Genomic DNA, 27098 nt, shown 5'->3' on the forward strand with positions numbered 1-27098 from the left:
AATCCGACGTCGCCCGCCGACAGATGAGGTCTGGACCCCCCTGTCCACGGCTTGAGAGACTGCCTCCAATGGTCAGGCAGAGAGGAGTTGGGAAACGGCTGGGCCAGGAAAGTCACGCGAGTGAAAACAGAGGAGCTGCATACGTGAACAGGGCCGTCACTTCTACTGCTCACTCATGGTACCGGGGCCAGTTGGGTTTAGGTACTCAGGTTGGGAGGGGAACGGTTGGGGCGGAAGAGGCTAAACGTGATTTAATTGACTTTGTCCGGAAAAGACTTTTGGGCTAGCGGGAATAACCGGTGACCCTCACTAGGGCCATATACAGAGTTAAAGAACTGCGTGGTGACTCCCATGATTGGGTGCACCACACTACCTTGAGAGACTTCGCATTTTATTAATATTTCAAATTACCATTCATTACCCCTGTTGCCATTCCCTTGTTCAGAATACCTGTTATTTCTACAGAAGAGACCAAAAGTTTGGACAGACCTTCTCATTTAAAGATTTTTCTGTATTTTCATGACTTTGAAAATTGCACATTTACACTGAAGGCAACAAAACTATGAATTAACACATGTGGAATTATATACTTAACAAAAAAGTGTGAAACAACTGAAAATATGTCTTATATTCTAGGTTCTTCAAAGTAGCAACCTTTTGCTTTGATGACTGTGTGACGCCCAGCTGCGCTTGGTATCACAGATCCTGGAAGAGTGCATTGATGTATTCCTCCACAAGAGGCCCCCATAACCATTCACACATCTCCACCTTCCACCTCAGACCAGCAGGGGGAGCCTGTTAGGGAGATAAATAGGGAAGGTGGAGCCAGGCAGCCCAGAAAGTGATTCAGCAGTTTCCTGCTCAGACACAGAAGGACTCAGTGCAGTCGAGCCAGAGCCTAGCAGTTCCTGCAGAAAGAGTGCAGTACAGTCTGTAGAGTGATTCCAGACTAGAACTCACAGAGCTCAGGATAGAGAGCTAGGAGTGTGCCGACGCTCTGAGAGTGGCGAAGAAGAGCAGTGTCTCGGCTGCAGTGTGTGTAGCCTAGTGAGGGCCCCGAGCGGGGCCGAAGGCGAGTGGAGAGTGAGTACATAGGGGGCAGAGGAGCTTAACCAGCTCACCCCGAGGCATTTACCGGACACCGGGTCCGAAAGTCTACGTGGATCTTCAGGACCAGTAGAAAATGACCGGAACCCCTGGTGAACTACATGTCCCAGGATCACCAAAAGCTGATACGTACCAGGGTCAGGAATCACAGAGACCCCAAAGAATAGGGAGAGTGATCTCCAACAGAAGGCCCTACCACAAGGTCAGCAGGTGCAGAACAGAGACAAAGTTAGGCCTAGCTCCAGGCAGGTCAGAAACTTACTATGCAGAGGCAAGAGACAGGAGGGCCTACACCCGCTCATTGGGGAGGATCCTGATATGCACCCTTCACCCTACAGTGCTCCGGGACGTGCCTGAATTTCCATCAGTAAAAGGTACTGAAGTGATTATCGTGTCTGTCCCTGTTCTTGTTCTGACCCGGCTGGGTCTCGCCTGTCCTGCATCCCCCCTTTCTGTACACTGCCCTGAGGCCTAGCTCCACCTGTGGGGAGCTATACCATCGAGCTGCCTTATCATCGGCCTCAGTGGACTGCGCAGCGCTGGTGATTCTCACCAGAAGCCACAGGTGGCTTCACGAACTTTCATAAAAATAACAAATCTAATATCCACCCTTTCAAAGAGTGACCCCAGGGTACGGGCCCGGGAGCCGACCACCGCGACATCCCCAAGGCAAAGGCCCGGGTACCGAGTCATCCCCATCCCCTGGGCTGGTCAACTGCTTTGCACACTCTTGGCATTCTCTTGATGAGCTTCAAGAGGTAGTCACCGGAAATGGTCTTCCAACAATCTTGAAGGAGTTCCCAGAGATGCTTAGCACTTGTTGGCCCTTTTGCCTTCACTCTGCGGTCCAGCTCACCCCAAACCATCTCGATTGGGTTCAGGTCTGGTGACTGTGGAGGCCAGGTCATCTGGCGTAGGACCCCATCACTCTCCTTCTTAGTCAAATAGCCCATCATCCAGGCTGAATTTAATGGGCAGCGGAACCGCTGTCTAATGGACACTGGGTCTCAGGTGACCACTATGCCTGAGACGTATTTCCAAAGTCACTTTCCTGAAGTTGCTCATTCCTGGCAGGAACCCGCTGTCAAACTGGTGGCGGCTAATCAACTACCTATCCCAGTAGCAGGAGTAGTATGGATGTCTGTCCGGGAATGCGGAAAGGACCTCAGTTGGAAAGGGATAGTACTGACCACAGGGCCCGGAGGCGATGGGCCCATTATAACCCTGGGCATGAATGTGCTGAAGAAGGTTGGACAGTTCCTGGCTGAGGGCTCTAACAAAAACAACTGGACCCGCGCCACTAGTGACCCAGCTAACAAGAGAGTATTCCAGCATCTCGTGCGAGTCAGTCAAATTCAAAAATTGCCCTCTACCTCTTAGTACCTTGGTAAGGTACCGATACCACCCAAAGACACAATGACACTGCCAGTGGGACAGACTGTACCTTACCGGTACTGGCACATGTGTCCTTAGAGGGTGTGGACATTCAGATTGAACCAATGGAGGGAGAGGAATCGCCCTCTGAACTCCTGGTTGCTTGGACCCTGGCCACCGTGCGGCTGGGCCGAGTGCCCGTGCGTTGCATCAATCTAAGTAGCACAAGTTTACAGTTGTTGCCCCGACAAGAGGTGGTGCGAGTTTGCATAATGCCAGAGGCCCTTACCAGAGCTGACGCTATAGGGCTGGCACCTGTGGAAGGAGAGCCATGGACCCTGGAGGTGTCCCTCAACAGCCAAGAGAATGGAAGAGAACCGTTGGCTGGGTGACATCTCTTGGAGAAAGTGGAGGCTAATCTTACTGAGTTTTCTGCTGGACAAGTCAGACAGATCGAACAACTTCTACAGCGGTATCAGGAAGTGTTAGCACAATATAAAGACAATTTCCGGTGTACTCGGGACATTCAGCACGAAATACCCACCGGAAATACTGCTCCCATTCAAGAGAGATATCGGCAGATCCCACCTTAAATGTACCAGGAGGTGAAAGAATTGTTGGCCCACATGTTGCAGAACGGTGTGGTCCGTGAAAGGCAGAGTCCTTGGACAGCTCCTATTGTGCAGGTCCGGAAGAAGGATGGTACCCTGAGATTTTGTGTAGACTATCGAAAGCTGAATGCATGTACAGTGCGGGACTTCTATCCACTCCACCAAATTGAAGAGTCTCTATCTGCACTAGAAAGCGCCAAGTTCTTCTCTTCCCTCGACCTGGCCAGTGGCTATTGGCAGGTCCCAGTAGCTGAGAAGGATCGTCCAAAGACAGCTTTTGTCCTCCGTATGGACTTGTTCGAGTTCAATCGGATGCCGTTTGGGCTAACAAATGCACCGGGAACCTTCCAAAGACTGATGGAGAGATGCTTGGGGGACCTCAACTTTGAAGCCACTTTAATATATCTGGATGATATACTTATGTATTCCGCTACGTTTGAAGATCATCTCCGCCGACTGGAACAAGTGGTAGAACGGACTCAGAGGCACGGCCTGAAAATTAAGCCTCGTGTCATCTCGTCAAGCGAGAAATTGAATATCTGGGGCACACTGTGTCCAGAGCGAGAGTGCACCCCACTACGGAAAAAGTAGCTGCTGTGCAGAAATGGCCCACACCCACCAATATAAGAGAACTGAGGGCATTCCTGGGGCTCACTAGATACTACCGCAGATTCATTAAAGACTTCGCTAAGATTGCAGTCCCGCTCAATGAATTGCTGAGAGGAATGGCTGGGGGAGCCAAGCAGCAGCCCATGCAGTGGGGCCCATGACAAGAAGAGGCGTTCTGAGCATTGAAAATGGCGCTAACGGATTCCCCAATTCTGGCCTACGCTGACTTTTTGCAGCCTTTCGTGTTGTACACTGATGGAAGCTTGCATGGACTGGGAGCAGTGCCGGCTCAAGTGCAAGGAGGAAAAGCGCGGGTGATCGCGTATGCCAGCAGGTTGCTCCGAGATACGGAGAAGAATCCGGACAACTACAGTTCGTTCAAGCTGGAGCTACTGGCATTGGTATGGGCCATGACCGAGAAATTTGCTGAGGAGCTCGAAGGCGACGAGATTTCGGATTTCAGCCAGTTCGCCACTGCCGTGGTCGACGCCCAGGAGACCAGAGAGGAGCCGAGGCCCACTCAAATTCTGGGCCGCTCAAGAGACAAGTGGATATGTGACACCCCAGGGGTCTGGTTGCCACAGTGATAGAGATATTACGTCTGAGAGCAGGTGGGAGGTCCTTTGGTCAGGGATCCTGTGCATGCCACACCTCCTGCCCAGTCTTGGGAGGGGAAGGACTTCCCCTATATAAACCCGGGGCTGAGGCAGAGTTAGTGAGAAAGAAGACAGAACAAGAGTGGAGAAGAGAAGCAGCATAGCAAGAAACATCAGGAGCTCTGTGGGGAGCAGTGTTACAACGAGTCAGGGGCTGGCAGCTACAGAGCTCGCCCTGACTGAGAAGATTTCTTTCCGGACCCGGAGTCCGAGGCTGTGGGGACTAACTCTTACCCAGCAGCAGAATCCGTCCGGCAGAGGATTTCAGGTCCTCTGGCCCAGAAGCCCGAAGGCACGGTCACACGCGTGGGACCAGCACCGCCATCGTGGAGCGGAAGCCATTAGAAGGCCCCGAGTCACCGGCCATACGGGTGAGCACCACACGGTACACTCAGGGACGTGGGCTACTTATTCCCGCCTCTAGCAAGGTAGCCAGAAGAGTACAGTTAGTTGGGAAGGCCTACAACTCCGCCTGGCCAGGGGAGATCCCATCTGCTCAAGGACTGACCAGGCCCCTATCACTAGCAAGTACTCCGGGAGGGTCTATCTTTGTCACCAGTAAAGACCCTGAACTACACCGCACCGTCTCTGAGTGGTTCCTGCTACCCCCATCATCCACGTCGGCTGCCCTGAGGCCATACCCCTCCCGTTGGGGGTTATACCATCCACGCTGCACCATCCTTCCACCGGCCTCAGCGGTCTGCCCTGCAGCGGCAGCTCCATAGCTGCATTCAACGGGTGGCGTAGTCACCAACCATCTACTGCTAGTACATCGCCGCTCAGTTTGACTCCCTGGGCGCGGACCGGGTCGCCGCCACGAGACTACAACCCTCAAGAGATCCGGCTCCGGGTAAGCTCCCGCGTGCGCAACGCAGCGCGACACAGGCCCAGGGGCGCGTCAACTTTGGCGTAGTCGGCAGGATTTCGTGCCCGCAACCACCGGGTACTGCGTGCCTGAAAAGCAAAGACTGTTCAAACTTACCAGTGGTGAAGATTCCCGCTATCCGTGGAGGTTTCCCGCCATCCGGCGCCATCTTCTACCTTCTTCCCGCCATCCGCGAAGTTTTCCCGCCATCCGGCGCCATCTTCGACCTTCTTCCCGCCATCCGTGGAGTTTTCCCGCCATTGGACGCCATCTTGAGGACGCCGCGCGGGAAGAAGAGGGGCGTGGACTCCGAAAGCGCGCGAGAACTGAAGTCCCGCCTCACGTCCGGACGTTGCGTAAGGTCCTGGAAGGAGCCCAGCAGACGCCGACGTCACCGGAGCGCGACGGAAGGTCCTCAACCCTGACGATCCACTGCGGAGCCGCGGCCTACGGAACAGGATCATCGCAAGGTAGGCCACGGTCCACTAGGGGGGAGGAAGATGTCGGATACGGAGGAGAGCTTCACTGCCTCAACCCCCGCCAGCGCCACCGCTGCTGCAGTTATGCCCTTCACCATGCCCTATATCCCGGGAGCAGCTTGGCTACCCCAGTAGTCAGGGGAGTCACATACCCTGCATGACTTTAGAGAAAAGCTGGATAGCCTCTTCCAGGTGTACCCCCTCACAGAAGAGCAAAAAGTGAGCATCCTGGTGGCCCAACTAACCGGGGCAGCCAAAAGGGAAGTAAAATCCTGGCCACCTGGGAGGAAGACTGTCGCAGGGATACTAACCCGGCTGAAGGACACCTTTGATACCCGCACCTCAGCCGAGATTAAGCTTAGATTCTACGGGTGCAAGCAGCGAGCGCATGAGAGTATAAGGGACTATGCACTAAACCTACAAGAGGCCCTGAGGGCCATAAAGCAGACCGACCCTGATGGGGTGGGAAACGAGGACAGGCTGTTGACTGAACAATTTATAGAGGGTTTATATTGCAATGCCCACCGAACCCAGTTGCGGGCAATGGCCTTACAGGATCCCCATCTGGACTTTGCACAGTTCAAGGACAGAGCCATCCGGGTGCTCCGAGAACCGGCACCGGGTGGCGTTGTGACCCACAGGCGCCCAGCTATCACTTACCACCAGGAGGCGGCGCCCTTGTCGGCAGGGCCTGTGGGAGCTGATGCGCAGGCTTTGGACAATGACCCGGCTCCAGACCTACGCCATCAGGTCCAAGAGCTAGCTAAGAGCGTTGCTGCGCTAACCCGAACTGTGCAGTCTTTACAGGTTTCCACCCCAGGGAAGATCCAGCTGGCATCCGGACCGGAGGACATCCCGTGGCGTCGACCAAGGAGGACCCCACCGGCCAGAGGAAGACCCAGTGACCGATACAGCGAGGACGGACGACCCATCTGCCGCCGCTGCAATCAACCCGGACATATGGAAAGGTACTGTTCTTTAAACGGGCACAACCTGGGGTAGAGGGCCAACCCCCAGGAAAAAGATCACCAGGCCCATCGAACTGGCGCGACAGATATGTGGGAGGACGTCCAGTCTTGCCTGTGGTACTGGATGGCATTCCCATGAGTGCCCTACTGGACACCGGGTCACAGGTCACCACTATCCCGTACGTGCTCTTTAAGCAGTACTGGAATGACTCGGATATTACCCGCTACCCTGACGACGACTTGAGTATCATCGCCAGCAATGGCCAGCCCGTGCCACAGATCGGATTTAAAGAGGTGACCATCAAAATCGGTAGAGTCGAACTGGCAGCACAGGGACTGATCATTGTAGACATTGACAAACATGAGAGCCACCCAAAAATAACTCTAGGAACTAATGTAATTGAGAATTGTCTTGCAGAGGTGATTTTCCTTCTACAGCAGGTTGCCAAGAACGCCAGCTCCGGCGAGCAGCGAGTGCTCCAGAAAGAGATCCGGGCACTGATGCGACGGCAACAGGTGGAACTCTCCGGCGGTGAGATTGGTAGCGTAAGAATGTGTGACCCTTTCCCTATTGCCATGCCCCCAAAAAGCGAAATGATGATTTGGTGCCGGGCAGCTATTGGTCTGAGAGGTAGAGATTACCAGGCAATGGTAGAACCAGTTTACTCAGACAGTAGGCCCACCATTTTGACAGCACGGGGGGTGGTCAATGTACGCCATGGGAGGGTGCCCGTTCGCATAATCAATATCGGGGAGAGGGAAGTGTACCTGCCCCGGTATGCCACGCTAGCAAAATTATATACCATCAACCAAAACTCTATACAGTCTGTGGAACCCTTGCCTCCATCTCACCCGGAGGAAGGTAACGGCTCTAAGAAAGTAATGGAGGATTGGTGTCAGCAACTACACTTGGGAACTGACTCCACTCCCTCCCACCAGAAACAGGGAGTCTACCGGGTGGTTCAAGAGTATGAGAGAGTGTTTAGTAAACACCCGTTAGACTTCGGGCGAGTCAAGGGGGTAGAACACCGCATCCCCACGGGAGATCATCCTCCCATAAAAGAGAGGTATCGACCCGTACCCCCTGCACATTACCAACACGCCAAGGGGATGCTTAGAGACATGAAGGAGGCTGGGGTAATCCGGGATAGCTGTAGCCCCTGGGCAGCCCCGCTAGTTTTAGTCAAAAAGAAAGACAACACCATGAGGATGTGTGTAGATTACCGGAAAATCAACCGTATCACACACAAGGATGCGTACCCCTTACCAAGGATAGAGGAGTCATTGGCTGCTTTAAGATCTGCTAACTTCTTCTCTACCTTGGATCTCACTAGCGGGTACTGGCAGGTTCCTGTAGCAGAGGCGGACCGGGAGAAGACCGCATTCACCACCCCGATGGGACTTAGTGAGTTCACCTGCATGCCGTTCGGACTCTGCAACGCCCCAGGAACCTTCCAACGATTAATGGAGTGCTGTCTGGGCCACAGAAACTTCGAGACGGTCCTGTTGTACCTGGACGATGTCATCGTATACTCCAAAACTTATGAGGACCACCTGAAACACCTGGCGGAGGTGTTCGAAGCTCTGGCGAGTTACGGCCTAAAGGTGAAACCCTCCAAGTGTCACCTCCTGAAACCAAAGGTGCAGTACCTGGGACACGTGGTGAGCGCTGACGGAGTGGCTCCCGACCCCGATAAGATCACCGCAATTAAGGGATGGCCAAGCCCCTCCAGCGTAAAAGAAGTGCGGCAGTTCCTCGGGTTGGTAGGCTACTACCGAAGGTTTATTCCCGGTTTCACCAAAAAGGCAGCGCCTATGCAGGACCTCCTGATAGGCCAGTCCCGGAAGGCCAAGAACCAGAAGCCGCCCTTCAAATGGGAAGAGCTAGAAGAAGAGTCCTTCCGCCAGCTGAAGATGGCCCTCACGGGGGATGAAATCTTGGCGTACCCGGATTATAGCCAGCCCTTCATCCTCTACACCGACGCCAGTAACATCGGGCTAGGAGCCGTACTGTCCCAGATCCAGCAGGGGAAAGAACGAGTAATCGCCTACGCCAGCCGAAAACTGCGACCCACCGAAAGGAACCCCGAGAATTATAGCTCATTTAAGCTAGAGTTCCTGGCCGTGGTATGGGCAGTCACTGAGCGCTTTAAGCATTACCTTGCTTCTTCCCGGTTCACCGTGTACACGGATAACAACCCGTTGACACACCTGGACACGGCAAGACTCGGTGCCCTGGAGCAGAGGTGGATGGCCCGTCTGTCCAACTACGAGTTCATAATCAAATACCGGGCAGGGCGCTCCAATACTAACGCGGACGCCCTGTCCAGGATGCCCAACCTGCCGGACGAAGGAGAAGATCCGGAGGGACTGGAAGAAATTGAACTCCCTGCGTTCCACCGTCATGGGACTATCCAGTATTCCCACCGGGTAAGGAGTAAGCAGGCTGCTACGTTGAACCCCTTACCTCACTACAACTGGGTGGAAACGCAAGACAGCGACCCTGCCGTCCGACTGGTGAAGGAGATGCTGACTCGGCCGGAGGCTCGCCTTGAACCAGACGCTCCGGAGGAAGCCAAACAACTATGGGCAGAGAAGAGTCGACTGTTCCTTTACAAAGGGAAGTTGTGCCGCAGAATGGTTAACTCCTGGACGCATGAATTACTCTGGCAAGTAGTGGTGCCACGAAGAGACGCAGCCATGGTGATGGAGGCATACCACGACGGAGCTGGACACTTCGGGTGGAAGAAGCTGGAGTTCCGGCTGCGCGAGTGATTCCACTGGGTAGGCATGAGGGGAACCATTGAGAAGTGGTGCAGAGACTGTGGCCCGTGCAACCTGAGAAGGAAGGACCGCGCCAGCCAGAAGACTCCCCTGCAGTCCATCGTCACCCGGCAACCGTTGGAACTGGTAGCCTTGGATCATGTAAAACTGACCCCAAGCAGAAGTGGCTACGTCTACGCGTTAACCATCGTGGATCATTACTCCCGGTTTCTGGTTGTCGTCCCCGTCAAGGACTTAACGGCTCAAACAGCAGCTAGAGCCTTCCAGCAGCACTTTTGCCGTCCACACGGGTACCCGGACCAAGTGCTGACGGACCAGGGACCTGCCTTTGAAGCGGAGGTCTTCCAGGAATTCTGCAATCTGTATGGCTGCCGGAAGATAAGGACGACACCCTACCATCCGCAGACTAATGGACTTTGTGAAAAAATGAACCAGGTGGTAATGGATCTTCTAAAAACATTGCCCCTGGAAGAACGCAGTCTGTGGCCTGAAAAGTTGCCCGATCTGGTGGACCTATACAACCACATCCCGGTAGGTTCCACCAACTGTACCCCGGCTTACCTAATGAGGGCAAGACCTGGTAAGTTACCTGTTGACCTGGAAATGGGAGTCCTGACACCCGAGGACACTTCACCAGAAACAGACTGGGACACAGAGAGGCAGCAGCAGTACCGGAGAGTACAGGAGAGCGTGGAGCGAAGTCTCTGTCAGGCTAGGGAAAGACAAGAGAAAACTTACAACCAGTATGCTCCCGCTGTTCCCCTGGTACCCGGAGAGCAGGTCTTGAAGAGGAAGAGACGGCTCCACAAGTTGGACGACCAGTGGGAGAAGGACCCGTACACCGTACTGCCCTCAAGCCACGAAAACCCGAAGGTCTGTACCATCAGTAAAGACGGAGGGGAAACCACAGCCATTGTATCCCGGGACCACCTGAAGAAGTGTCCCGAACAACTGAGGAACCCTGAAGAGGAACAAGAAGACCATCGACCCGTAGAGGAAAGGGAAGATATGGTTAGTACCGTGCTCGGGGACTTCCCTCGGTCTTGGACTCAAGTCAATGGTGCAGTTGTGGTACCCGTACTCACCTTCCTCCAACCATCATCCCAAGAACCTACGGAGCAACCGGTAGAGCTGGAAGAACAGCCGGTCCAGGAGGCAGAAGACTCTACACAAGCAGACCCGGAAAATCAACCCTCTGCTTATAGTGAGCATGCCATACCCCTAGTGAGCCAGAGGGCCCATGGACAGCTGCCCAGTTTACCCTTGGCAGCTCCTACACCCTGTAGTTCAGGGCCAGACAGTCAGCTCCGTAGGTCCACTAGGGCCACTAGAGGCCAGCTACCCGCACGTTGGAGGATCTAAATGTTTAAGCTATCTTATAATGTTTACTTGTTTATAGTTGCTTGTGTATAATTTTGTGTTTCTAGTTCTTTTTAGGAGTCCTTGGTGGATTTACCGTGAATCCTTGTACATAGTTGGAGCATAACCCAGGATGGACTAAAGACTGTTAAGGACTCGGGGCAGGACAGGCCCCTACCTGGTTACGTCTCCCTGTTTTGGTGAAATGGACACCTTGCTTTTCAAAACTGCACCCGGTTGCGGACACGCCGTAACCATCTTATGTGTTTTTCTTATTGTATTGTTATTGTTATACCTTGTTATGTTTTTCTAAAAAAAAAAAATATATGTTTAGTCCCGGAGTACTAAATTTCACTAGGGGGGAATGTGACACCCCAGGGGTCTGGTTGCCACAGTGATAGAGATATTACGTCTGAGAGCAGGTGGGAGGTCCTTTGGTCAGGGATCCTGTGCATGCCACACCTCCTGCCCAGTCTTGGGAGGGGAAGGACTTCCCCTATATAAACCCGGGGCTGAGGCAGAGTTAGTGAGAAAGAAGACAGAACAAGAGTGGAGAAGAGAAGCAGCATAGCAAGAAACATCAGGAGCTCTGTGGGGAGCAGTGTTACAACGAGTCAGGGGCTGGCAGCTACAGAGCTCGCCCTGACTGAGAAGATTTCTTACCGGACCCGGAGTCCGAGGCTGTGGGGACTAACTCTTACCCAGCAGCAGAATCCGTCCGGCAGAGGATTTCAGGTCCTCTGGCCCAGAAGCCCGAAGGCACGGTCACACGCGTGGGACCAGCACCGCCATCGTGGAGCGGAAGCCATTAGAAGGCCCCGAGTCACCGGCCATACGGGTGAGCACCACACGGTACACTCAGGGACGTGGGCTACTTATTCCCGCCTCTAGCAAGGTAGCCAGAAGAGTACAGTTAGTTGGGAAGGCCTACAACTCCGCCTGGCCAGGGGAGATCCCATCTGCTCAAGGACTGACCAGGCCCCTATCACTAGCAAGTACTCCGGGAGGGTCTATCTTTGTCACCAGTAAAGACCCTGAACTACACCGCACCGTCTCTGAGTGGTTCCTGCTACCCCCATCATCCACGTCGGCTGCCCTGAGGCCATACCCCTCCCGTTGGGGGTTATACCATCCACGCTGCACCATCCTTCCACCGGCCTCAGCGGTCTGCCCTGCAGCGGCAGCTCCATAGCTGCATTCAACGGGTGGCGTAGTCACCAACCATCTACTGCTAGTACATCGCCGCTCAGTTTGACTCCCTGGGCGCGGACCGGGTCGCCGCCACGAGACTACAACCCTCAAGAGATCCGGCTCCGGGTAAGCTCCCGCGTGCGCAACGCAGCGCGACACAGGCCCAGGGGCGCGTCAGATACATCTACAACAATCTGACCCAGAGCTGGCAAAGCTGAGAGAATGGGTCACCCTGGGTCAAAGACCCAACCAGGAAGCCAGGGCCACTTCACTTCCAACTACCCTACAAATCCTAGGCCAGTGGGAGAGGCTCTTCTTGAAGGATGGCTTGCTATGTCGAAGAATTCAGCTACCTCGAGAGTTTGATGTTACTTGGCAAGTAGTAGTTCCAGAAGCACTGGTAACGCAGCTAGCCTAGGAATCTCATAGAAGAGGTGATCACTTCGATGTAGAGAAGACCTTTCGGTGGTTACAATGGCTGGTGTATTGGCCTCAACTGCGGCAAGAAGTCGAAGGGGTCTGCTGAATATGTCGCCAGTGTGAGTTGAGTAAGCCCCCGGAACAAAGAGCTCCCATTCAGACCATCCGAACTTCTGCACCCTTGGAAGTCCTGATGATTGACTACCTGATGATCGGAACTTCATACAATGATTACGGACACTGTTTGGTAATGACTGATCACTTCACCAAGTTCGCAATGGTGATGCCTACCCAAGACCAGACAGCAGAAGCCGCAGCTAAGGCCATCTGTCAGGATTTCATCCGGATTTATGGGTGTCTGAAGCGAATACATTCTGACCAGGCGGCCTGCTTCCAAGGACGAGTGATGGATGGACTATACCATATCTATGGGATTGACCGATTCCGAACAACGCCCTACCACCCTCAAGGGATCGACGCATGCGAGCGCTTCAACCGAACCCTGTTGCAAATGTTGCGAACACTGGAAGCGGACAAAAAGATTAAGTGGTCCGAATTTCTGTCCGAGCTGGTGTGGGTGTATAATAATAGAGTTCATGCGACTACAGGCTACACCCCTTACATGTTGCTGTTTGGAAGGAGTGGGCGAGAAATTACTGAACTAGAGCTAGACTCAGAAGATTCCGGCTCGGGCAGTAGCCTGAGTACCTAGATTCGAGAACACAAGCGCCGGCTTCATACAGTGAAAAGATTGGTTGCGCAGAAGTTTCAGGAAGTAGAGCATGGAGATCAGCCCACGACCTCGGGTGGATCACTCCAGCCAAGAGATCGTGTGCTGGTAAGGGTCAAACGATTTGGGAGTACACTGGACCATCGTTGGGAGGCAATACCATATCGGGTGGTGAAGAAGATTCATCCAGACAACCCAGTCTACGAGGTTAGGCACGAAGGGGATGACGCCGCGACACCCAGGGTGTTGCATTGGAATATGCTGCGACCTTGCTCCTCTGAAGCAGAGGCCTGTAACGGAGTGGGGCCTTCAAAAGAATTGGCTGAAGTGCCATATACAAGAACCTTGGGGGATGAAGAAGGATGGGCCACAATGCAGTTGGGCCTGTCAGAACCGTCGATGCCAACCCCGAGTGGGACCCAGAATGAATGGGGAAGTGACTTGTAATCCCCAGTGGTTGATTCATCGGATATCCCGGAGTCACCTCTGCAGGAGGAGCCCCGCAGAACTGAGCGGGCTAATGCCGGAATTCCTCCCAACCGGTATGCTCAAGAAGAGTTTATCTGGTCTCAGATCCAACAGAAAATGGAGGAGTGTGCCCAACTCCTGTCTGAACTTGCACTGCCTGGAAAGAGACATCAATCCCGCAAGAAATCCACTCGCCCGAGGACTGGCGAACAAATAGGAGGGAGGAATGTAGTAGAGGCAAGAGAGCCTTTTAGAGAATTGTTACAGGATGCTTTAAATATGGAGAGAGATTGCCATCTGCTGGTCAGGCACAGTCAAGCGAAACAAAAATGTGCAAGGGAAGTTGAAGGGGGAGCAGATTTAGATGCTGGATCCAGTCAGGTGACTTCCAGGAAGGAGTTCCTGGGTATAAGAGGCCAGTGCGCCAAACCTGAGGTGGTTTTGGCGCCAAGCAGCAGAGAGGAGCAGACGTGCTCCCTACGTGCTGAGAAGCAACGCGTGGCAGGTCTAAGCCAGAAGCGTGCGAGGTGCCACAGCCGGACACCAGTGGATGAGCTCGGGATCCCTCACAGATGTGCCCCGAGTGCTGTGCCTACTGAGGAGAGTCGGAACCTGCTTGCGGTGCTGAGTGAGTTCGCGGAACCCCCCGTCGCCCGCCGACAGACAAGGTCTGGACCCCCCTATCCACGGCTTGAGAGACTGCCTCCAACAGCCAGGAAGAGTGGAGTTGGGAGATGGCTGGGCCAGGAAAGTCACGCCAGTGAAAGCAGAGGCGCTGCATACGTGAACAGGGCCGTCACTTCTACTGTTCACTCACAGTACCGGGGCCAGTTGGGTTTAGGTACTCAGGTTGGGAGGGGAACGGTTGGGGTGGAAGAGGCTAAATGTGGTTTAATTGACTTTGTCCGGAAAAGACTTTTGGCCTAGCGGGAATAACAGGTGACCCCCACAAGGGTCATATACAGAGTTAAAGAACTGACGTGGTGACTCCCATGATCGGGTGCACCACACTACCTTGAGAGACTTCGCATTTTACTAATATTTCAAATTACCGTTCATTACCCCTGTTGCTATTCACTTGTTCAGAATACCTGTTATATCTATATATAAACTGTTTATATTCATCTCTGACTGTCCTCGCCTTGTGTCTCTGTGTGTTGCATTCCGGCACCTGCATTACATACGTTGTATAGTGACATAGAGCTGCTAATCAGGGGTGTGGTTGGACTACTTTGCACGAGGCAGCTTGTGCTCTAGTGATAATCTCCTGCTGATAAAACACTGATTGTACTTAAACAGAAAAACACAGCCCAATAAGTGATACAGAGTTTCTTCCACTGCATTATGGTGCTTCCAGATTACATAGCATAAACTTCAGACAAGAGTATGAAAAATCATTCATCCAGAAAACTCAGATTATCATCCATATGCCATCAGTGTGTCCATTTTTTACATCCATGTGACATCAGATTTTATACATTAACATTTTAAAATGTACATGATAAAATACAGTTTCTTAGGTAAATAATGGCAATGTGTCCGTAAAAATTCGATGCTACACAGATGATCTTTATGGAATACGATTTTTTTTGCGCATCCATAGACTTGTATAAGCAATTCTCACCTGATACTCAGAAGAGCATAGGGCATGCTGCAATTTTTTTACACGGACACTTGGTCCATGTCGAAATCTGAACCGCCCAATTGAACTGATGACCGTATAATGCATGTATTCTGAATGAGTTAAAATCGCATAGTAAACTGACCAATGTTATTCAATAGGGCTGCTCAGAAGATCGTCCGTATTGCATCCGATTTTTACATTTTTTGCCATTGTTAACTGACAGTGCACTTGATCATGTACATTTTACACTGTTGATATATAAAATCTGATACCACAAGGTCGTAAAAAACAAACACACAGATGGCAGATATATGTCTGAGTTTTTTGAGTGTAAATAGGACGATTTTTCAAACGTTCGTCTGACCCTGGTCTAAGTTTAGCTAGAGATTGAGACCCTAGGCTAGGAGAGCCATCATTCCCTTCATAGCAGTGCGGGGATAGAGAGGTGATTTAACTGAGAATTCTAAAAAATAGAGTTGTCAGTAGGTTTGTCACTTACGTGGACAAGTTGACATAACATTGATACCACAGGATCTACAATGAATTGTCTCTTTTGTATTATTCTGCTGGGTCATAACTATTGGAATATAGGGAGGGAAAAGTGAGTCCTCAACCACCTCGGGCAGGAGAAGGCCTTAAACAGACCCCATTAAAAATATTTGAAACTTCTCACTGTTATCAATAGAGAGAAGTCCCAACCAAAAAAAGGGAACAAAGCTCCACCAATGTCAATCCAGACATGAGGGCACCGTTAGTCTGTACATCATAACACATATTCATTTTACCTTAATCACCCTAAGAAGACCTTCGTTTGTTTTTGGATCCGTTGAAATTGAGAAATGCTCATTGTCATCTCCTTCTATGATAGAAAATTTTGCTCTCCATCCTGGGGTGTATGGGGTATCACCATCATTAATTCCAATTCGCAAGACGGTTACATTAACATCTCGCTCCAGCACCTCACCACGTATCTATATAGAGAAGAATAAAATGATCTTACATACAGTATCTTTTTAGTTAAAGCTGATTATTACACACTGCCACAAATCTAGTAGGGAGGAGTCTGACATAAAATTCACGAGAATATATAGAACATGTAGAATTTTGAACAAACATGCTGAAATCTCTCCTCTAAATTTTCATATCATTTGCGTGGCATGTGTTGTAAGGACCTATAGTCTGATATGGGCCCATACATCTCCAACTTTATATTCAAATGGGGTATTGTCACCTAGAATGCCATGTGACGGTGATGAGCCTTTAGTCTATGTGAGCCTTTAATGAGAACCTAGGCTAGAAGAACCATCATTCCCTTCATAGCTGAAAGGGGGAAGAGAGGCAACTAAATGGAGAATTCCAAAACTAGCTGAGAATCCTCAGACTGGAGACCACCACTCTGGATACAATCATTAATGGAAGACTTAACTATACATTACGCACCCCGCGCTCTAGCAATGTTGGAGGTATCGTGTTCCTATCTACCACCGTAATATGGACCTCACAGGTGCTCTTCTGACGCACTTCCGTACTACTGTCTTCTGCTTCAACCACCAACTTGTAAAAATTATTAGTCTGTAAAAATAAATAAATTCAATTATTCCACAATGATATTGATATTGACTCTCATTTCTGTAAAAAAAGAAGGATCTGGATCCTCATATTTATTGGAATTCTACCGAAGTCCTATAAAAGTGCACCGTAATGGTGTTACCATAACCTTTATTAACAGGGTCTGCTTTTTGGAGCAGCGAGCTGCTGGAGCTTCAAAAAAGAAATAAAAAACGGGGTTCAATTTTTCTAACCCCATACGAGACCTTTAACCCTTTCATGATGGTTCTTTTATTTTTATTTTATCACTTCACTTTTTTTTCTTCCCTTTAAGCCATAACTTTTTTTTATGTTTCCATCAACATAGCTGTATAAGGGCTTGTATTTTGAGGGACGAGAAGTACGGTAATTTTGAATGGCACAATTCTTTACCATACATTGTACAGAAAAATGGAGAGAAAAAAATCCAAGTGGGATGAAATTGTTAAAAAATGCACTTACCACATTCTTTTTTTGGGGGGAGGGGGGGTTCTTTTTATGATGTCGCCATTTTTTTGAGATCTGCTACTTTTTTCTTTTTTGGGGTCCATTGAACACTTTGATCGCAGTTTATTGTATTTCTTTAGCGAGGTGCAGCGACCAAACAATTTCAATTCTGGATTTTCCTGTTTTTTATGTTTATATCATTTACTTTATGGAATAATGACTTTTTTATTTTGATAGACTGGACTTTTACATATGCAGCAATACCAAATATGCTTTTTTTATCTTGGGGACAACCCCTTTAAGGGGGAATTTACATAGTTGCTCTATAAACTTCTTAATATCTTGATTGTTTTTTTCTTATAGAAATAGAAAAACAACAAGGATCCAAGATTAGATAAACTCCAGAAACAGCACTACTTGTGTCCATGGGTTGTATTTGTTATTACAGATTGGATTTATTAAAGCGAATGTGGCTTACTTGCAATACCACGCACAACCTGTGGACAGAGGAGGCACTATCTGTGGAGTAAGCAGCCATGTTTTTCCAGTCCTGTACCTCCCCTTTAATGGACCTGCTCTGGATACTTTCACTTAGAAATATTCATATTACAATACGCCACTACAGCATATTTTCAGCTACTTTTTGCTCAGCAATGCTTGGTTGTCTTGTGGCACCCCAGGGGTCTGGTTTCCACAGTAATAGCAATATTACGTCTGTGAGCAGGTGGGAGGTCTCCTGGGCAGGAATCCTAAGCATGCCACACCTCTTGCCCAGTCCTGGGAGGGGAAGAACTTCCCCTACATAAACTGGGGCTGAGGCAGGGTTAGGAGAGAGGAGTTCCAGACAGAGACGGAGTCTGGTCTGGACATGCAGAAACAGGGACAGATAGACATCAGGAGCTCTGTAGGAGCCAAGGAGAAGCGCCAGGGGCTGGAGCTGTGCAGAGCTCGCCCTGGGAGAAGGTACTAAAACCGGACACAGGAGTCCGAGGCTGTGGGGACTAAGATATACCCAGCAGCAGAATCCATCCGGCAGGGGATTCCAGGTCCTCTGGCCATAAAAGCCCGGAGGCTCAGTCACAACGAAGGGACCAGCACCGCCATCCCGGAGCGGAGGCTAACAGGAGGCCCCAGGTCACCAGCCATACGGGTGAGCACCACACGGTATACCCAGGGACGTGGGCTACTTGTAACCGCCGAATGCAGGGTAGCCAGGAAGGGTACAGACTAGCGGGAAGGCCTACAACTCCACCTGGCCAGGGGAACTCCGGCTTACTCGCAGACTAACCAGGCCCCAACTACTAGCCAGTACTCCCGGGGGAATTTGCCTTGTACCATCAGTAAAGACCCTGAACTGTACCTTCGCGTTTCCGTGCTTCCTTGTCGCACCGTTAGTGCTGGGACATCCACACCATCACTCCCAACATCAACCTCATCCTCTGCCCTGAGGCCATACCCCTCCCGTTGGGGGTTATACCATCCACGCTGCACATCCGTACCACCGGCCTCAGCGGACTGCCCTGCAGCGGCGGCTTCATAGCCGCATTCAACGGGTGGCGTAGTCGGACACTAATACCATCATACCAATAACTGCCACTTAGTTTGACCACCCTGGGCACGGACCGGGTCACCGCCACACGAAGACTACTACCCCCATCGGATCCGGCTCCGGGTATTCCCCGCGCGAACGCGAGCCGCACTACAGCACTGGCCCAGGGTGCGCGTCAACTTTGGCGTAGTCGGCAGGATTACGTGCCCGCAACCACTGGGTACTGCGTGCCTGAAAAAAGAGACTTTTATACTTACCTGTGGTGAAGTTTCCCGCCGTCCGGAGTCGTTTCCCGCCATCTGGAGCCGATTCCCGCCATCCGACGCCATCTTCTGCCTTCTTCCCGCCATCCGTGGAGTTTTCCCGCCGTTGGACGCCATCTTGAGGACGCCGCGTGGGAAGAAGAGGGGCGTGGACTCCGAAAGCCCGCGAGAACTGAAGCCCCGCCTCACGTCCGGACGTTGCGTAAGGTCCTGGAAGGAGCCCAGCAGACGCCGACGTCACAGGAGCGCGACGGAAGGTCCTCAACCCTGACGATCCACTGCGGAGCCGCGGCCTACGGAAGAGGATCATCGCAAGGTAGGCCACGGTCCACTAGGGGGGAGGAGGATGTCGGATACGGAGGAGAGCTTCACCGCCACAGCCGCCGCCAGCGCCACCGCTGCTGCGGTCATGCCTTTCACCATGCCCTATATCCCGGGGGCAGCCTGGCTACCCCAGTACTCAGGGGAGTCACATACACTAAATGACTTCAGAGAAAGGCTGGATAGCCTCTTCCAGGTGTATCCCCTCACGGAGGCGCAAAAAGTGAGCATCCTGGTGGCCCAATTAATCGGGGCAGCCCAAAGGGAGGTAAAGTCCTGGCCACCTGGGAGGAAGAGGACTGTCAGAGACATACTAACCCGGCTGAAAGACACATTTGACACCCGCACCTCAGCCGAAATAAAACTAAGATTTTATGGGTGCAAACAACGGGCACATGAGAGTATAAGAGACTATGCTCTAAACCTACAAGAGGCCCTGAGAGCCATTAAGCAGGCAGACCCTGACAGCGTGGGAAATGAAGATAAGCTGTTGACTGAACAATTCATTGAGGGTCTACTGTGCAATGCCCACCGAACCCAGTTGCGGGCAATGGCCTTACAGGACCCTGACCTGGACTTTGCACAGTTCAAGGACAGAGCCATCCGGGTGCTCCGAGAACCGGCACCAGGTGGCGCTGTGACCCACAGGCGCCCTGCTATCACGTATCACCAGGAGACGGCGCCCTTGTCTGCAGGGCCTGTGGGAGCTGATGCGCAGGCTTTAAACAGTGACCCGGCTACAGACCTGCACCATCAGGTCCAAGAGCTAACTAAAAGCGTTGCCGCGCTAACCCGAACTGTGCAGTCTTTACAGGTTTCTACTGCAGGGAAGATCGAGCTGGCATCCGGACCGGAGGACATCCCGTGGCGCCGACCAAGGAGGACCCCACCGGCCAGAGGAAGACCCAGCGATCGATACAACGAGGACGGACGACCTATTTGCCGCCGCTGCAATCAACCCGGACATGTGGCAAGGTACTGTCATTTAAACGGGCACAACCTGGTGTAGAGGGCCAACCCCCAGGCATAAGACCATCAGGCCCATCAAACTGGCGTGATAAATACGTAGGGGGACGTCCAATCTTGCCTGTGGTACTGGATGGCATTCCTATGAGTGCCCTACTAGACACTGGGTCACAGGTCACCACCATCCCGTACGTGCTCTTCAAGCAGTACTGGAATGATTCGGACATGACCCGCTACCCAGACGACGACCTGAGTATCATCGCCAGCAATGGTCAGCCCGTGCCGCAGGTGGGATTCAAGGAGGTGACCATTAAAATCGGTAAAGTCGAACTAGCGGCACAAGGACTGATTATAGTGGACATCGACCGTCATGAGAGTCACCCTAGAATCACCCTGAGAACCAATGTAATTGAAAATTGTCTTGCAGAGGTGATTCTCATTTTACAGCAGGTTGCCAAGAACGCCAGTTCCGGCCAGCAGCGTGTGCTCCAAAAAGAGATCCGGGCACTGATGAAGCGGCAACAGGTGGAACTATCTGGTGGTGAGATAGGTAGCGTGAGAATGTGTGACCCGTTCCCTATTGCCATGCCCCCAAAAAGTGAGATGATGATTTGGTGCCGGGCAGCTATTGGTCTAAGAGGTAGAGACTACCATGCAATGGTAGAACCCGTCTACTCAGACAGTAGGCCCACCATTTTGACAGCACGGGGGGTGGTCGATGTACGCCATGGGAGGGTGCCCGTTCGCATCATAAATATCGGTGAGAGAGAAGTACACCTGCCCCGGTATGCCACGCTAGCTAAATTGTTCACCATAAACCAGAATTCTGTACAGGCCGTGGAACCCTTGCTTCCATCTCAACCAGAGGAAGGTAACGGCTCTAAGAAACCAATGGAGGGCTGGTGTCAGCAACTACATCTGGGTACTGACTCCACTCCCTCACACCAGAAACAAGGAGTCTATCGGGTGGTTCAAGAGTACGAGAGAGTGTTTAGTAAACACCCGTTAGACTTCGGGCGAGTAAAGGGGGTAGAACACCACATCCCCACGGGAGACCATCCTCTTATAAAGGAGAGATACCGACCCGTACCCCCTGCACACTACCAACACGCCAAGGGGATGCTTAGAGACATGAAGGAGGCTGGGGTAATCAGGGACAGCTGTAGCCCCTGGGCAGCTCCACTAGTCTTAGTGAAAAAGAAGGACAACACTATGAGAATGTGTGTAGACTACAGGAAGGTCAACCGTATCACACACAAAGATGGGTACCCGTTACCAAGGATAGAAGAGTCCTTAGCTGCATTAAAATCTGCTAACTTCTTCTCTACTTTGGATCTCACTAGCGGGTACTGGCAGGTTCCTGTAGCAGAGGCAGACCGGGAGAAGACCGCATTCACCACCCCGATGGGTCTCAGCGAATTTAACTGTATGCCGTTCGGGCTCTGCAACGCACCAGGAACCTTCCAACGGTTGATGGAATGCTGTCTGGGACACCGGAACTTCGAGACGGTCCTGTTATACCTGGACGATGTCATCGTCTATTCCAAGACCTACGAGGACCACCTGAAACACCTGGCAGAAGTGTTCGAAGCTCTGGCAAACTACGGCCTAAAGGTGAAACCCTCCAAGTGTCATCTCCTGAAACCAAAGGTGCAATACCTGGGACACGTGGTGAGTGCTGACGGAGTGGCTCCTGACCCTGATAAGATCACCGTGATTAAGGACTGGCCAAGACCCTCCAGCGTAAAGGAAGTGCGGCAGTTCCTCGGGTTGGTAGGCTACTACCGAAGATTCATTCCCGGTTTCACCAAAATGGCAGCCCCTATGCAGGACCTCCTGATAGGTCAATCTCGGAAAGCCAAAAACCAGAAGCCGCCCTTCAGGTGGGAAAAGCTGGAAGAGGAGTCCTTCTGCCAGCTGAAGATGGCCCTCACGGGGGATGAAATCCTGGCATATCCAGACTACAGCCAGCCCTTTATCCTCCACACGGACGCAAGCAACATCGGGCTAGGAGCCGTACTGTCCCAGATCCAGCAAGGAAAAGAACGGGTAATCGCTTACGCTAGCCGAAAGCTACGACCCACCGAGAGGAACCCTGAGAATTATAGCTCATTCAAGCTGGAGTTCCTGGCAGTAGTGTGGGCAGTGACCGAACGTTTCAAGCATTACCTTGCCTCCTCCAAATTCATCGTGTACACGGATAACAACCCATTGACACACCTGGACACTGCAAGGCTCGGTGCTCTGGAACAGAGATGGATGGCTCGCCTGTCCAACTTTGAATTCACCATCAAATACCGGGCAGGACGCTCAAATGCCAACGCGGATGCCCTGTCTAGAATGCCGAACTTACCGGACATAGGGGAAGATCCAGAAGATCTGGAAGAAGTTGAGCTCCCTGCGTTCCACCGTCATGGGATTACCCTGTATTCCAACCGTGTGAAGGACAGGCGCTCCGCGACGTTCAATCCCTTGCCCCACTACAACTGGGCGGAGATGCAAGACAGTGATCCCGCAGTCCGTCTGGTGAAGGAAATGCTGACCCAAGCCGATGCCAGTCTGGACCCAGACGCCCCAGAGGAGACTAAGCAACTGTGGAAGGAGAAAAGTAGGCTGTTCCTCTACAGGGAGAAGTTGTGCCGGAGAATGGTTAACTCTCGAACACATGAGTTGACCTGGCAGGTAGTGGTCCCCAGACGAGACGCGGCTATGATTCTGGAGGCGTACCACAACGGAGCAGGACATTTCGGGTGGAAGAAGCTGGAGTTCTTGTTGCGTGAACGGTTCTACTGGGTAGGCATGAGAGGAGCCATCGAGAGGTGGTGCAGAGACTGTGGACCGTGCCACCTAAGAAGGAAGGACCGTGCCAGCCAGAAGACTCCCTTGCAGCCCATCATCACCCGACAGCCACTGGAACTGGTAGCCCTGGACCATGTGAAACTGGCTCCAAGCAGATCTGGGTATGTCTACGCCCTCACAATCGTAGATCATTACTCCCGGTTCCTGGTGGTGGTCCCGGTCAAGGACTTAACGGCTCAAACAGCAGCTAGAGCCTTCCAGCAGCACTTCTGCCGTCCACACGGGTACCCGGACCAAGTGCTGACAGACCAAGGGCCAGCCTTCGAAGCGGAAGTCTTCCAGGAGTTCTGCAACCTGTATGGCTGCACGAAGATAAGAACAACGCCCTATCACCCACAAACTAATGGACTCTGCGAGAAGATGAACCAGGTGGTGATAGACCTCCTGAAAACATTGCCCCTGGAAGAACGCAGTATGTGGCCTGAGAAGCTGCCTGATCTGGTGGACCTATACAACCACATCCCTGTAGGTTCTACCAACTGTACCCCGGCTTACCTAATGAGAGCGAGACCTGGTAAGCTGCCTATCGACCTGGATATGGGAGTCCTGACGCCCGAGGACACCTCGCCAGAGGCAGATTGGGATACAGGGCGGCAGCAGCAGTATCGGAAAGTGCAGGAGAGCGTCGAGCGAAGTCTGTCTCAAGCTAGAGAAAGGCAAGAGAGGGCTTATAATCAGTATGCTCCCGCTGTTCCCCTGGTACCTGGAGAGCAGGTCTTGAAGAGGAAAAGACGGCTCCACAAGTTGGACGACCAGTGGGAGAAGGACCCGTACACCGTACTGCCATCAAGCCATGAGAGCCCAAAGATTTGCGTGATCAGTAAGGATGGAGGAGAAACCACAGCCGTTGTCTCCAGAGACCACCTGAAGAAGTGTCCCGAGCAGCTGCAAAACCCTGAAGAAGAAGATCAAGAAAACCCTCGACCCACAGAGGAAAGGGAAGAAATGATCAGGACTGTACTCGGAGACTTCCCCCGGTCTTGGACACAAGTAAACGGTGCTGTCGTGGTACCCGTCCTCACCTTTCTCCAGCCAGCCCCGCAAGTGCCTACAGAAGAACCAGTAGAGCTGGAAGAGCAGCCGGCCCAAGAGGCAGAAGAGTCCACACCAGCAGTACAGGAGGATCAACCCTCTGCTAGTAGTGAGCCTGCCGTGCCCCTAGTGAGCCAAAGAGTGCGCAGAAAGCTGCCCAGCCTGCCCATAACACCTCCTACACCCTGTAGTGCAGGACCAGTTAGTGAGCTCCGTAGGTCCACTAGGGTTACCAGAGGCCAGATGCCCGTACGTTGGAGAATCTAAGTTGGCTAGTTGCTTTAACTATTTTATGTTTACTTGTGTTGTTGTAGCCGTTGCTAATTATGTTTTTCAGTTACAGATTTCTTTATATGGACTGACAGGTTATGGACAGTGAGTAACCGGAACTCTGTTGTAAATATGTTTGGAGCGTAACCCAGGAATGGACTAAAGACTGTTAAAGACTCGGGGCAGGACAGACCCCTACCTGGTTACGGCTCCCTGTTCTTTGGTGAAATGGACACCCTTATTGCTTCCCGGTTACGGACACGCCGTGACCATCTCATGTATTTAATTGTTATTGTTTATACCCTGTTATGTTTTTGAAAAAAAAAAAAATAATATATGTTTAGTCCGGGAGTACTAAATTTCACTAGGGGGGAATGTGGCACCCCAGGGGTCTGGTTTCCACAGTAATAGCAATATTACGTCTGTGAGCAGGTGGGAGGTCTCCTGGGCAGGAATCCTAAGCATGCCACACCTCCTGCCCAGTCCGTTAGTGCTGGGACATCCACACCATCACTCCCAACATCAACCTCATCCTCTGCCCTGAGGCCATACCCCTCCCGTTGGGGGTTATACCATCCACGCTGCACATCCGTACCACCGGCCTCAGCGGACTGCCCTGCAGCGGCGGCTTCATAGCCGCATTCAACGGGTGGCGTAGTCGGACACTAATACCATCATACCAATAACTGCCACTTAGTTTGACCACCCTGGGCACGGACCGGGTCACCGCCACACGAAGACTACTAACCCCATCGGATCCGGCTCGGGGTATTCCCCGCGCGCACGCGCGCCGCACTACAGCACTGGCCCAGGGGGCGCGTCAGTCTACCTCATACTTTAGGCATCCGTTGAAGGAGATGAAACCTTTCTCCTTGTGAATGGTGAACTCGGCATTTGGATCGCTGGGTGTCTGGGACTTCAGATAGTAGCTGACTATAGAGTTGGGGGTGTTTGCTTCATCCTTGTCATAGGCCAGCAGTGTGTAGACTGTATTACCTAAAACACAGATAAGTTCTTGTGTCACGGGTGGAACCAAACATGTCCTCAGGCCCAGGAAAACATACCGGGCCTTCAGTTTCACGCTCATCATTATTCATATTACTGACTCCTATTTCATATCCAGCTGTAAAATTTCCCATCCACTCGTCACTCCAGGAAAGAAGAATGTTACGCCTGACAGCTCATCAGTGGCTCCGGGAAGGAGAAGAATGTTCATGTAGGATCCATGTTACACAATGTTATTATAGGACAACCCAATAAGGATATTTTCACAAAGAAAGAAAGGGGTTAATAGACAGAAAGGTGTTTTATTGGTCAAGAATGTCTAAAACACACTGAATAACTATAGCCATCCTCACAGGGTTGTCCAAAATTAGGGAAACTGTGTATGGTACTGCAATATTCAAGTGAGTAGGGCTGAGCTGCAATGGCAGACACAGCTGTGGACAATCTCACATATATCTACCCATCAATTTGATTATCTATCTATCTATCCTCTATCTATCTATCTATCTATCTATCTACCATCCTGAATCTCGAATTTTTAAATAAACATTCTCTAGGGTATGAATGCCAACCTGAGGATTGTTCAATGAGCCAATGCTCTGATGTGATACTGAGCTCTAAAGGTCCAGCAGAAGACTTTGAAAGCAAATCTATTCCTTATTGAATGGTTCGCCTGTCAGATCTGATTGATGATAAGGTCTGTGCATACCATGTGTGGCAGTGCAGCTGCTGGAGTGGCATATTTATTTCAACAAAAGTGCCATTTTGTATGGTGAAAATGTGATATTTGTGATTTTTTCGACTGGAGCTTAGAGAAGTCAGGGAAGACTCTGCACAAGACACAGGAATATCAGTGAGAGATCAGGGAAGATTCTGTACAGGATACAGCAGAATTAGCAAGAGATCAAGTTAGACTCTACAAGACACAAGAGAGACAGTGAGACATCAGGGAAGACTATATAGGACACAGGAGAATCAATGAGAGATCAGGGAACATTCTATAGAAGACACAGGAGAGTCAGCGAGAGATCAGAAAAGACTCTATACAGGACACAGGAGAGTCAGCGAGAGATCAGGGAAGACTCTATACAGGAACAGGAGAGTCAGCGAGAGATCAGGGAAGACTCTATACAGGACACAGGAGAGTCAGCGAGAGATCAGGGAAGACTCTATACAGGAACAGGAGAGTCAGGGAGAGATCAGGGAAGATTCCATACAGGACACAGGAGAGTCAGCGAGAGATCAGGGAAGACTCTATACAGGAACAGGAGAGTCAGCGAGAGATCAGGGAAGATTCTATACAGGACACAGGAGAGTCAGTGAGATATCAGGGAAGATTCTGTACAGGACACAGGAGAGTCAGCAAGAGATCAGGGAAGATTCTATACAGAACACAGGAAAGTCAGCGAGAGATCAGAGAAGATTCTATGCAGGACACAGGAGAGTCAGCAAGATGTTACACGCATGCTACTAGGTTCAGATAGGGGCGAGGCAGGTTACATGAATTCTTTGGAATCCTGGGGAACCGTTATTCAGGGCGACCATAGACCATGT

The 27098-nt window shown here is 51.5% G+C and overlaps 1 protein-coding gene across 3 annotated transcripts in view; it reads right to left on the reverse strand.

Annotated features, from left to right (window-relative positions):
- The window catches only part of LOC141272369 (cadherin-like protein 26), a 158599-nt gene that overhangs the window by 43192 nt on the left and 88309 nt on the right, over window positions 1–27098 (reverse strand). For all 3 annotated transcript variants that reach the window (XM_073683024.1, XM_073683022.1, XM_073683023.1), the window contains 3 exons: window positions 25369–25535; window positions 16686–16817; window positions 16031–16216 (listed from right to left, as the gene is read on the reverse strand). In XM_073683024.1, coding sequence (XP_073539125.1) covers window positions 16031–16216; window positions 16686–16817; window positions 25369–25535 — 485 coding nt within the window. The remainder of the gene's footprint in view (window positions 1–16030; window positions 16217–16685; window positions 16818–25368; window positions 25536–27098) is intronic.

Source organism: Phyllobates terribilis, unplaced genomic scaffold, assembly GCF_046119375.1.
Source record: "Phyllobates terribilis strain yellow unplaced genomic scaffold, ASM4611937v1 Scaffold_5__5_contigs__length_657084704, whole genome shotgun sequence".
NCBI classification, from domain to species: Eukaryota; Metazoa; Chordata; class Amphibia; order Anura; family Dendrobatidae; genus Phyllobates; species Phyllobates terribilis.